At 48.9% G+C, this 10,960-nt stretch overlaps 1 protein-coding gene across 1 annotated transcript; it reads right to left on the reverse strand.

Annotated features, from left to right (window-relative positions):
• Positions 1-298: 298 nt before the first annotated feature.
• Positions 299-10,587, reverse strand: AMER2 (APC membrane recruitment protein 2). The gene is made up of 2 exons (XM_049867410.1): positions 10,496-10,587; positions 299-5,240 (listed from the first exon to the last, which is right to left on the reverse strand). Exons 1-2 carry the CDS (start codon positions 10,585-10,587, stop codon positions 3,233-3,235), a joined length of 2,100 nt encoding a protein of 699 aa, XP_049723367.1. The 3' UTR covers positions 299-3,232.
• Positions 10,588-10,960: the final 373 nt, after the last annotated feature.

A 10,960-nucleotide genomic window follows, 5' to 3' on the forward strand; every position in this document is an offset into this window, starting at 1 on the left:
GGTGGAATAATAAAAAATCCATTTCCTATTGTGATTATTTAAAATGCTGTTAGTACAATTTCTCCCAGTTGGTGCTAATGGAAGAATAAAAAGCACCAGCCAGAATGTTTCATGTATCATTGTACGTATAATGTAGATATTAAAGGCAGGCTGTCTTTATGTAGAGCTGCTCAGCTGGCTGAAAAATTCAGGTCCAATAATTGACTTGATTTTTTCCTTCTAATTTGGCCAGTTCTTCAGCCAAAATGACTTAATCTACCAAGTATCAGAACATACATACAGGACAAAAGGTGTCCATATCCAATCTGGAATTTAAAACATCGGCAAACGGGGGGTCTGTCTAACCCTCACGAGGTAATTAGATAATGCATTAATAATAATTTGGAAAGTAAATCCATTAAAACCATCTCCACGAGCGTGAATGAGAGAAAGTAGCCCTTGGTGCAAGAAAGCAACACTAACCTTGTTCAGCGATCTCTTTTCTATGGTTGCAAATGGTTGACGAGCCCCTCTTCTTGCTACCCCCATGCTTTCCCCATAACAATTTATTGAGGCTGTTTAATTCGTTGACTGAATCCTTCATGTGACTGGTATGGATAGAATTCTTTAAATACATGTTTAAAAAAAACACACAGAAAATAAACGAGAAAAAAAATAAAAAAAGAAAATATCTTAAATCTTGTATAACTAGTTCCTTTACAGGCCAGGGGAAATTAAGGTAAAACTTTGCCAGCGTTTTCCTTCACTTATACTCAAGAGGACATAGTGCAGTAGTGTGAATGCAGAAATTAGTCCTGATACTGTGAAAGCCAAAACAGTCCCTTCTTCCAGTGCTTATGAAATAGACTGCCTTTACCATTACGATACTCTCATCAGTTCTTCAGGTACACTCAGCTTTCCTGGACAATTACACAAGCATAGCTTTGCCACGGACTCATGCAAAGGAGACTATAACCCTTGCGAGAAAATGCACAAGAAGGGAAAAAAGATCCTTTGTTTTACAGCTAGTAATAAAACCAGTGTTCTGGAGACCATTCACTAGGGGGAAATGAACATATTTGGAGTCTAAACAACACTATCAGCATCAAATCAAATCTAACTCCCTTTATCGAGACAGAAATAATTTCTACAATATTTCCAGGTCTACAGCGGACCTCTTTTGTCTGTTAGTTTGTGCACGGTTCAGTGAGTGCGTGAGCATGTGTGTATGCGTTGCTGCTAGGGTGGAGTGTTCAGAGCGCTTAAGGCTGTGTCTGAGCGCAGAGCCTCATCTATGGACATGGAGGAAATTAAATATTAAAACAATACTTTGAAATAACATTAAGGATCTGACCCAATGCAGTAAAAGCCAGCAGCCTGACTAATAAAGCAGCAGCCAAAAGATTCAGCAAACCTCTCCCACCTCTTCTAGTTGGTTGCAAAAGCAAAAAGAGGAACAACCTGCCTTGCGCTGCTGGCTCAAATTTGTCTTCCCTGATGTCCCTTTATCTTGTTACTTCCTTAATATTATCACAATAGGTTTTCATATATCTAACTGGCCTTCTCCTTTCCTTTAGGGGACAGAAAACAACCAAGAAAAGCGAGTGGTATCAGTTCATCACTTCAGCGGTCTCCCTGGAAAATGGAAGTTGTACAGAAGTGCTTACGCCAATTAGAGCTGTGTAGCTTTACTCGAATATGTCCAATCATCCTGATACGAAGGATTACCTCCTACCAGGAGCTCTGGTCTCATGATTAAATACACCAAAATGCATTGCAAAGAGGGTATTCATTTGATTAGTAGACTCTTAAAAGCATTCTAGGAACTGCTTCAGTTTACCACTCAGACTATCTTGGCATATAGTAAACCTTTCTGATATAAATGTTTCCTCTGAAATATTAGAAAACATACATAGGAGAAAACCACTTTTCCAAAACATCTTGGCATAAAGTGTTTATAATACATAAGCTTGCCAAGGTCATATTCTGAACATACCTGTCTTGGTCAGAAGTCTATGAAGCAAAAGCCAAGTATCATGAAAAGCTATACTTCCTCCCTTGCTTTTCGTTATATGTTCCTCATTTTGGACTCCTCGTACTGAAAAATGGTTGAATCCGTAATTTTATAGCCCAGGTAAAATTTCTGAAAATCAGAGTTTGGGCTAAGAAACAAATAGATTCTTACCCAAGACAAGGTAAAACCATTCCTCTGTAACACCAACACAATAGGTTTCTTTTTTTCTTTTTTTGCTTTGAGAGCCAGAGAACCCATAAAAAGAACAAAACCAGATTTGCTTCGGGTTACAGTACAGAAAAGAACATCAGTGGTCTGGGGACAGTCATCATATCTAGCTATAAAACCAGAATTTTAAACCGTAGGTTACTGGCAGACTAGAAAATGGTAACAGCTGAATAAACTGTAAAATATGCATTATCTACACATGAAAAGGTCATAACTTATAAATGCTAAAATATTGTGTCTATTAGTATTTAGTGAAATATTTCCCTGATCCTGATTTCTGCACTGGGTGAACACAAAAAAACAAAAGGCTGCTCTGCTGAGCTTTTTATTTCTCCCCAAACAAATGATCAAAACCAACCAAACCAAAACTCTCCTTCATTTTGCTAATGGTAAGTATTTCCCTATTTTCATACCTAGCAACTGCAAGTATAGAAGTTTGCTGCCAGTCAGTGATGGCCTCTGCTCATCAGGTAGATACCTGGCGCTTTCAGCTTGGTAGGTGTTTTCCACAGTGATACAGAAAAGGGTCTTTGTTTTTGTTTCTTCCTAAATGGGAAAGAAAGGAAGGACGTGTCCTGGAAGGGGGCTCCTCTGCTCGCACAGTCTGATTCCTCCAGCCTTCTGGACCCTCAGCACAGCCCAATCTCCTGGTTTAACCCTCATTTAAGTTTGGTTAAGTCCTGTTTTCTGCAAAGGCAAGTAAAGGTGACTTCTGAGTGTTCAGTGCATTAAAAATAAAAACAACCAAAAAAGATTAAAAGGTAAAAAAAGAAAAAAGTGCTTGAAAATCGTTCTCAGGGACTCGTCTCAGAGCAGGACCCCATGGTAGCAGCCCTCTCTGGAGCATCCTGCCCCTGCCCGGGGCCCACAGACCTCCTCAGTCCAGGCACTGTAGCAGGGGCAGTCCTAACGCCGTTCTTTCGTTCTTTCGGGAGAAGCAAAACTGATTTGAGTGGTTTCCAGTGGAAAGTTGTATTCCTTGACATGTGGTCCACCTTGGTCTCTGGGAGCTCACAACTTTTTGGCACCGTCGTGGCATGCTGCTGCTGCTCGCATGGTGGTCCCGGCCAAGGCCCGGCTGCTGACCCTGCGGACCAGCACTTTGGAAACGGGGATTTTCGTTCTGGGCATCTCACTCCGGGTGGGTTGCTGGTGCACAATAGGATGGCTGGAGGGAAGGTGCGCGAGGTGCTTGATGCTAATGGGGATTTTGGAGTCCTTCAGCAAACTGCCTGGTGTTCGCAAGGGACAGGTTATGGTGACCGGTGATACCGGCTTTAACCGGGACAAGCAGGACGTGTCTTCGTTGGCAGGAGGGACCGTGGGGCTTTCATCGGGGTCCGCGTAGAGATCGTAGAGCGCATCCCCACTGTAGCTATCCCGGGGCAGGCCCGCCTTTTTACCGCTGCTAGTGCTGTCTTCTTCCGGGCCAGGCGTGGTAGAGTCCCAGTAGCCTTCATCACTGTTGGGGACACCTTCCTGCTGCTCCTTCTCCGGGTGCTTAGTGTCCTCCTTCGGCTGGGGCTCAATGGGAATCCGGTTGAGCCTCCTGCGCTTGACCAGAGACACATCCTTAGCCGCCTCGACCCGCCTGGCGTCTTTGGCAGTCTCAGGTAGTACCTTAGTCTCCACGGCCGCCGTCGCCTTAACTGCCACCTCTTGGGAGCCTTGCACTTGATCCTCCGTCTGGGAGAGCATGTCCCAGAATTCCTGGAGATAGGTGTTGTCCACCTCGTCTGGGCTGGCCATCTCTTCCCCGCCTCCTTGGTAGGCCAGCATGCTGGTGTTCTTTTTAGAGAGAACTGGCTTGCCTGGCCCAGGGGCATTCTTGTCACAGCTGGGACCTGCCTCCTCCTCTTGGTCTGCAATAATATCTCCACAGCCTGTAAGAGAGTCAAAGCTTTTCAGTGAAGTCACGTCAGAGAACATCAAACAAATACGATCAATCGATGGCTCTGAGGGTGGATCAATAGAGGCAGGGTCAGGGACTGCAGACTCTGGGCCACTGCCACATTCAAATTCAACAAGGGGCACGGTCTGTATCAGAACGTCACCTGTTCTGGAGGCATCCTCGGCCGCCTGGACCTCAGGGGAGCCCCGGGGCTTCTCCTCGCGCCGGTGCCCAGCAGCCTGCTCCGGCCGCGCGCTCGCGTCGTTATGTAACCCGGGACTCCCAGCCTCGCCGGCGCTCCTCACTGCAGCCTGGTCCGCGGCCGCGGGCACCTGCTCTCCCCCGCGCGGCTCACCTGGTGGCGCCTTCTGAGGGTCCTTGCTGGCGGGTGCGGGCTCGCCTGCAGGTCTGGGGGCACCTTCTTTGACGCACTCCAGGCTGGCCGTAAGGGAGCCCGGCAGAATCAGGCTGCCCTGGCCCCCGGGGGGCTCCTCCTTGTCCTCCTCCTTGGGCCGCTTGTCCTTCCTGTGCCAGCGCATGCTGCTAAAGATGCCTTTCAGCCCTCGCTTTTGTTTGCTGCCAGCCTTGTGCGGCTCCGCCGGCTCGCCTTTGCCGTTCTCCGACCGCCCGTTCTTCTTCAGGAGGGAGAAGAAACTGTGGGACTTGGCCACCGAGCTGCTGGCCAGCGAGCCCACGGCGGTCACGGCCGCCCTGGGGGGCTCGGGCTGGGGCGGGTCCCCGCGGCCGCCCCCGCCGCCCGCGCCGCCGCCCCCGCGCGGGTCCTCCTTCCTGCCGCCCTCCAGCACCGCCACCTCGGCCAGGCCGTCGTGAGTCCGGCTCCTCACCATGCCCGGTTTGCCCGAGCCTTTCCCGTCCCCTTTGCTCCTGACCCCAAAGATGCTGGGCATGGTGCCCCCCGATTTCCTCTTCTTAAACAATTTGAAGGCGGTCTTATTGATCTTGCCCGCCGGCGGCTCGGCGGCCGGCGTTTCGGCAGCACAATCACAATGCAAGTCCATGTCTGCCGAGCGCGTCCCGGCCGCGCCGCTCCTGCTCCTGCAGCCCCCGCGGGTGCGCGAGCGCGGCCCCGCGCCGGGCCAGCCTCGCCGCCGCCGCCGCTGCGCGCGTCTCCATGGAAACCGGGCTGAGCGCTGTCGTCAGCCCCGGCTCGCGCCAGGCCGCTGTCACCCGGATTCCAAATCCACCTGAGCCCGTCTCGCTGCCGCCGTTGCAAAAGCAACACACATAACAGAGCTGCTCCCTTTCACTTTCAAAACAGCTCACATACCGCCCTAACCGACTTCGGATCCGACGTGGGGGGGGGGGGGTGTCAGGGGTGGGGGGAGGGTGGGGGCCGGGGGTCGGGGAAGAGCAGGCAAGAGAGCCTCAAGCTGATTCCAAAAATTAGAGTCGTGATGGTGGAACTCAAATTCCCTCAAATCTCACCCACCTTCCTGCTCCTCCCCTAGACTTGCTCTCTTCAGGAGCCCATCGTGGATCACAAAATACCCCCCAAATGGACCTGCCGATTCAACCCAACACAAAACGTTTTATTCCTCGATGGGCTCTCCTGGACTGGGTGATCTGCATTCCTTTCCCCAGCTGTCATCCTGGGATACTAAGCCACCAGACAAGGGGCACAGCGTCTGTTTACATCTGGGTCTTGTTCCATGCTGAGCACCAGCCCTCTGTGGATGCTCAATCCTTGTCATTACAGCTGTGATTCTCCCTACACAGTCACCACCATGAGCCAGATATCAGTTAGCCACTCTCAGCAGTGCAAGTCCAGCAGTGCTGTGGCTGGAGGGTGCCTGGCCCTTTGGGAGGCGTGAGTCTGGGGCTTTACCCCAGACTCTAACCATCAGGCCAGCACTGGGTCACAATGCATGGGCCGAGAGGACTAAAGGACACAGCTAGGGACTCTCAGGGCCCACTCACAGATGGTTCCTTGAAGGCTGGAGTCTGCTTTTCCACAGGACACTGACATTATTCCTACCCCTGTTACACCCCCCTTCTCTCCTCCCAGGGCTATACTGCCCCCTTTTCTGGTCGGGCAGGAGAGAGGCTAGGATGGTGCCAGAGTGCCCAGTGTCAGAATAATTCCCTTGTCTCTGCAGCAGCTCTCATCCGCTGGGCCTGGGAAGAAAGGAAAACCCTGTCCCAGGGATCCACCCAGCACAGGGGTCTGCTCTGTGCTCTGACATCTAAAGTGGCTGCCAGTATTATAATCCTGACACCTGATCTAATCACTCGGCTCTAGGTTTATTAACAACAGGGGGAGATTGGGAGAAGCAAAAGATACATATGTATCTATGCACAAATAGTCTTTTCCCTATTCATCGTGAGCTTTGTTTTTTATGTGCTACTTACATTATGCTCAGAAATCCCCATCGCTTTAAGTTGGAATTTTACTGACCCTAACATGTGCCAACCATTGCAGCTTCTGTAGTCATGAAACATAAACCAAACAAAAAACCCACTGACGTCAAGTCAATTCCGACTCATGGCAAACATAAATAAGCCAAACAAAAAACCCACTGACATCAAATTGATTCCGACTCATAGCGACACTATAGGACAGAGAAGAACTGCCCCATAGGGTTTCTGAGGCTCTAATCTTTACGGGAGCAGGCTGCCACATCTTTCTCCCATAGATCAGCCGGTGGGTTCGAATCGCCAATCTTTCAGTTAGCAGCCAAGCGCTTAACCTCTACACCATCAATTTCTGTTTTGAGGTTATTAGTGGCATTCCTGTCCTTTTCTGGTTTTTTGTCTGGTCATTGGATCAAGAACACTGTTTCGTAAAACCAAGAAATCACCGAGTTTAGGCTCAGGAGAGGTTTTCATTCGCAGATTTTTAATCCTGTCAGCTCTGTCCCAGAACAGGATAAAGCTGAGAGCCCAGAGAGGTTTTCACAATTGCAACTGACCACTTGAAGTGATGACTGGAATCCGCATTGCCATGGGGTGAGAACAGGGGAGGAGCTATAAAGAGAAACCCATTTGTCCGTTTGTTATTTCTTCACAAGCTTTTAGAGGATAATTGAGAATCAATTTCTCTCTCCTGTCTCTGTTTCTCTCTGTGTCACACACACACACACCCCCCTCCACAATTGCTTAGATATGGAATGTCTATGCTGTTGTTAGGTGCTGTTGAGTAGATTTTCAACTTGTAGTGACCTTATGTGACAGAGTAGAACTGCCCCACAGGGTTTTCTCGGCTGTAGTCTTTACAGAAGCAAATTGCCTGGTCTTTCTCCTTTCAAGCTGCTGGGTGGGTTTGAACTGCCAACCATTCAGTTAGCAGTCAACCACTTAAGTGTTGCACCACCAGGGCTCCTTGGGATCATAATACCAAAAAACCAAACCATGCCCATTGCCATCAAGTTGATTCTGACTCATTGCCATCAAGTTGATTCTACTCATAGTCAGAGTAGAACTGACCCATAGAGTTTCTAAGGAGCACCTGGTGGATTCGAACTACTGACCTTTTGGTGAGCAGACGTAGCTCTTAACCACTATGGCACCAGGGTCTCCTGGGATCACTATAAAACTGTGTAAATCTGAAAGAGTGTATAACTCTTTTTTAAATCTGAAAGAGTGTATAACTGGAATTGGGGAAAAATTAAGTAATCTGCTATAAATTCCCCCCTACCTCTCCCCCTGAGCCTGAGAGTTGGAGTCTCAGGAAAAGGTGGAACTGCCAATCCACTGCGGAGCTCTAACCTCCCCCCTGCTTTGTTACGACCCTATAGGTTGGAGTAGAACGGCCCCATAGGGTTTCCAAGGAGCGTTTGGTGAATTCAAGCTGCTGACCTTTATGGTTAGCAGCCATAGCCCTTAATCGCTACTGCCACCGGGGCTCCCTGTTCTACCCTCAAGGCCAGGCCAAATATGAGGCTCGTTTACATGAGAATCCTTGGGCCTCCAGGGAGAAAAGACAAAGGGCTCTGGGACAGGTAGCATTCTTTTGGGACACAGACACAAAAACAATGAGAAGGGGACAAAGCAGCCTTCAGTCTTGAGGAAGCTGCCCTGGGTGGCGGGGCATGGCACTGAGGGAGAAGAAAGTCCTGAGACCTGGAATCCATCTGAAAGCGTCGTTGGAGGTGAGCTTCAGAAGCCCCATGGGGTGACTGAGGACACTCGGATGTGCCCCAAGTTACAGAGGCTTTCAGGAAAAAGAAAGAGAGAGGCCAGCTTATAAGGAACTTTACAGAGAAAACCAGGCAGGTGAGGGGAGGCCCTCCCCTGGGGGCCCAGGAGCCTGCAGGGGAGTGGGAGGGGGAGGAAGGGTTTGGGTCCCAGTGAAGCTGCTGCAGTAGCTTGAAGTCAAAGGCCATTTTTATTAACCATTGCAATGGCTTGCCCGCGCCTTAGATTTTTCTTCACAGTTAAGCATGGAGAAGCAAAGATTGTATTTGCACAAAATGCTTACTTTTTTCTTTTTGAAAGACAAACCAGACAGTGAACATAATTTTACCAGAAGCATCCCTGTTTTTGTCTATACTTTCTTCTTTCTCCCCTGCCCTGCCACAGCCCCACACTGTCCCCATGTAGAGAGTAAAGAGAACATTAGGGCAGGAAGGAATAGAGAAAGGGGTTGAGGAGAAGGATTTCAAGAACAAACTGTCCCCAAATTGCATGATACTTCACAAATGCACACAGCAAGTGGGTTTGCTGGAAGGCATGTGTGCACTTTTCTTTCTTGGCACAACGGAGTATTTGTCGTCCAGTCCAGGGCATTTCTCTGTGCAGAGGGAGCGCTGGGGGACAAGGATCAAAACAAGGAAAAAGACAAGAGAAACACAAGGAGGAATCATTTGAGAGCCTGAACTCTATCCTGGTCATAATTTCCTTTTTCAGGGTATCTTCTAACCTGCCTAGTCTGTGCCTGTGCCCTAAGCTCACTGAGTGGAATTTTCTATCTTAAGCAAACCACCGGGAACATAAGGGAGGAGGGCCTTCTGGCTGGGTGAGGGGCCGCCTTCTAAGCCACTGTGTGGAGGCTGCTGTGCCACTGAGCCCCCCATTTAACAGCTGTGATGGTGAATTTGGAGCTTAGGGGACAGCAGGCCAGGGCAGCCAGGGCAGACAAGGTGAGGACTACAGGGTTCTAAGCACAGGTTTCAAGCGAGAGTGAAGTTCTAAGGTTTTCTCCTGTGTATTTTGATTCCTGATTTCTCCTGAATATCAGCTTTCACTGCGACATAATAGCTGTTCTGGGTACATGTGTATTCAGAGGAGAAATTCATTTCTGATTAGTAACATGCTATTTTTTTTTTTAGTGTAACAGCCCAGCAGAGCTCTTCATTTCTCCATATTACCTCTAGTGTACAGTTGAGGCTGCTGAGTGAAAAGGGCTCATCTCAAGAGGAGAGAGAATCATGCGCTCGCTCTGGAGTAAGAGGGAAGCTGTGGGAATGATGCATTGGTCACTGAGAGACAGGACCAGTAGGAGATAGACAGACAGTGTGATGGTTGATGGTGATGTGTCGGCTTGGCTAGGCCGTGATTCTCGGTGGTTTGGCAGGCACTGGACTGGTTGCTCTTCCATAATGTGCTGTCTTGTAATCACCTTCCATGATGTGATCTGATGTGAGCAGCCAATCAGTTGGAAGGGGAGTTTCCTTGGGGGTGTGGCCTGCCTCCAGAATATAAATGGATGTTCCGCCAAGGCTCACTCTCTCAACCTTGCACTCTTCTCATTGCCTGACCTCAGTCCCTGGGACATATGCCTGCAGAAGTCTCTGGCCTGCCCCCTGACCTATAGAGTTGGGAATTGCCAGCCCCCACAATTGCAAGAGCCATTACCTTGAAGTAAATCTGTCTCTATATATACACAGAGACGCTTCCCACTGGTCTTGCTCCTCCAGAGAATCTAGACTAAGACAGACAGACAGACAGAGAGATAGATATTGATTGATTTTAAAGAGCTGGTTCACATGCCTGTGGGCACTGGCAAGTCTGAAATCTGTAGGGCAAGTGTCAGGCCCGAAACTCAGGGAAGAGTTAATGGTGCAGTTGTGAGTAGTGTAGTTAAGGTAGGCTGTCTGCCAGGCTCCTCACATCCACCTGGTCTCCATCCACATAAGCAAGCAGTTTTCTGCCTCAGCATCCCCTCATTGCAACCTAACACCCCTCTGAATCATAGGACCCCTTTCTTAGCTCCTGCTACTTCAGTCTCCGAGATACAGGAATGTTCTTTTGCTTTCCCATACCACTCTGGGACGACCCTTGTCCCATGTTGTCATATCTCCTCCTCTGCCGTGATGGCACAGGGGTGCATGACAAGGTCCAGACAGCAGCTGTGTCCCCTCTACTCTCAGATGCCTACGTGCACTGCGGGAGCTGTCTCCCATCGCTGCTCCTCTGGAGCTCACCTGGGCGTGGCGTGCTGGGAGAAGAGCCCCTTCTTAAAGACCCCCAGCAGGTTCTCATGCTCTTTCTTCCTGTACAATGTCTTTTCTCCCATCCTCCAAATCTTGGGGTCTTAACTACTCTGAACCACCAGACAAAAACACATTCAGAACAGTTATACAGTGTTCTAGACCTATCTATCGCTTAGGTTAGGATTTTGGCTCTTGAATTATAAAGGACTCTTGCAAACAAACAAACACAAAATATTTTCCCTCAAAGATATTGCCAAGGGCTTCAAAAGTAGATTTTAAAATTCAAAAGCTGTGTCTTATCTACCTATTCTGGCCTAATTTCCAAATCCTGTCCCATTCCTAAGCCCTGCACAAAATACACACACATGCTTCCTCTCAGACTCTATATTTCAACAATTCCGAACATCTTCCCTGAATAGGCCACTGTTGTTGTGAGTTGCCACGGAGCTGGCTCCA

This window comes from Elephas maximus, chromosome 23 (genome assembly GCF_024166365.1).
Source record: "Elephas maximus indicus isolate mEleMax1 chromosome 23, mEleMax1 primary haplotype, whole genome shotgun sequence".
Lineage (NCBI taxonomy): Eukaryota > Metazoa > Chordata > Mammalia > Proboscidea > Elephantidae > Elephas > Elephas maximus.

What these genes read in the sequence shown, in the direction of transcription:
- AMER2 (XM_049867410.1), bottom strand. Translation starts at nt 10,587, where the DNA reads ATGGGAGAAAAGACATTGTACAGGAAGAAAGAGCATGAGAACCTGCTG. An exon ending in TCCCAGCACGCCACGCCCAG is followed by an intron (nt 5,241 to 10,495) that starts GTGAGCTCCAGA and finishes GTTTCCATGGAG; the next exon opens with ACGCGCGCAGCGGCGGCGGC.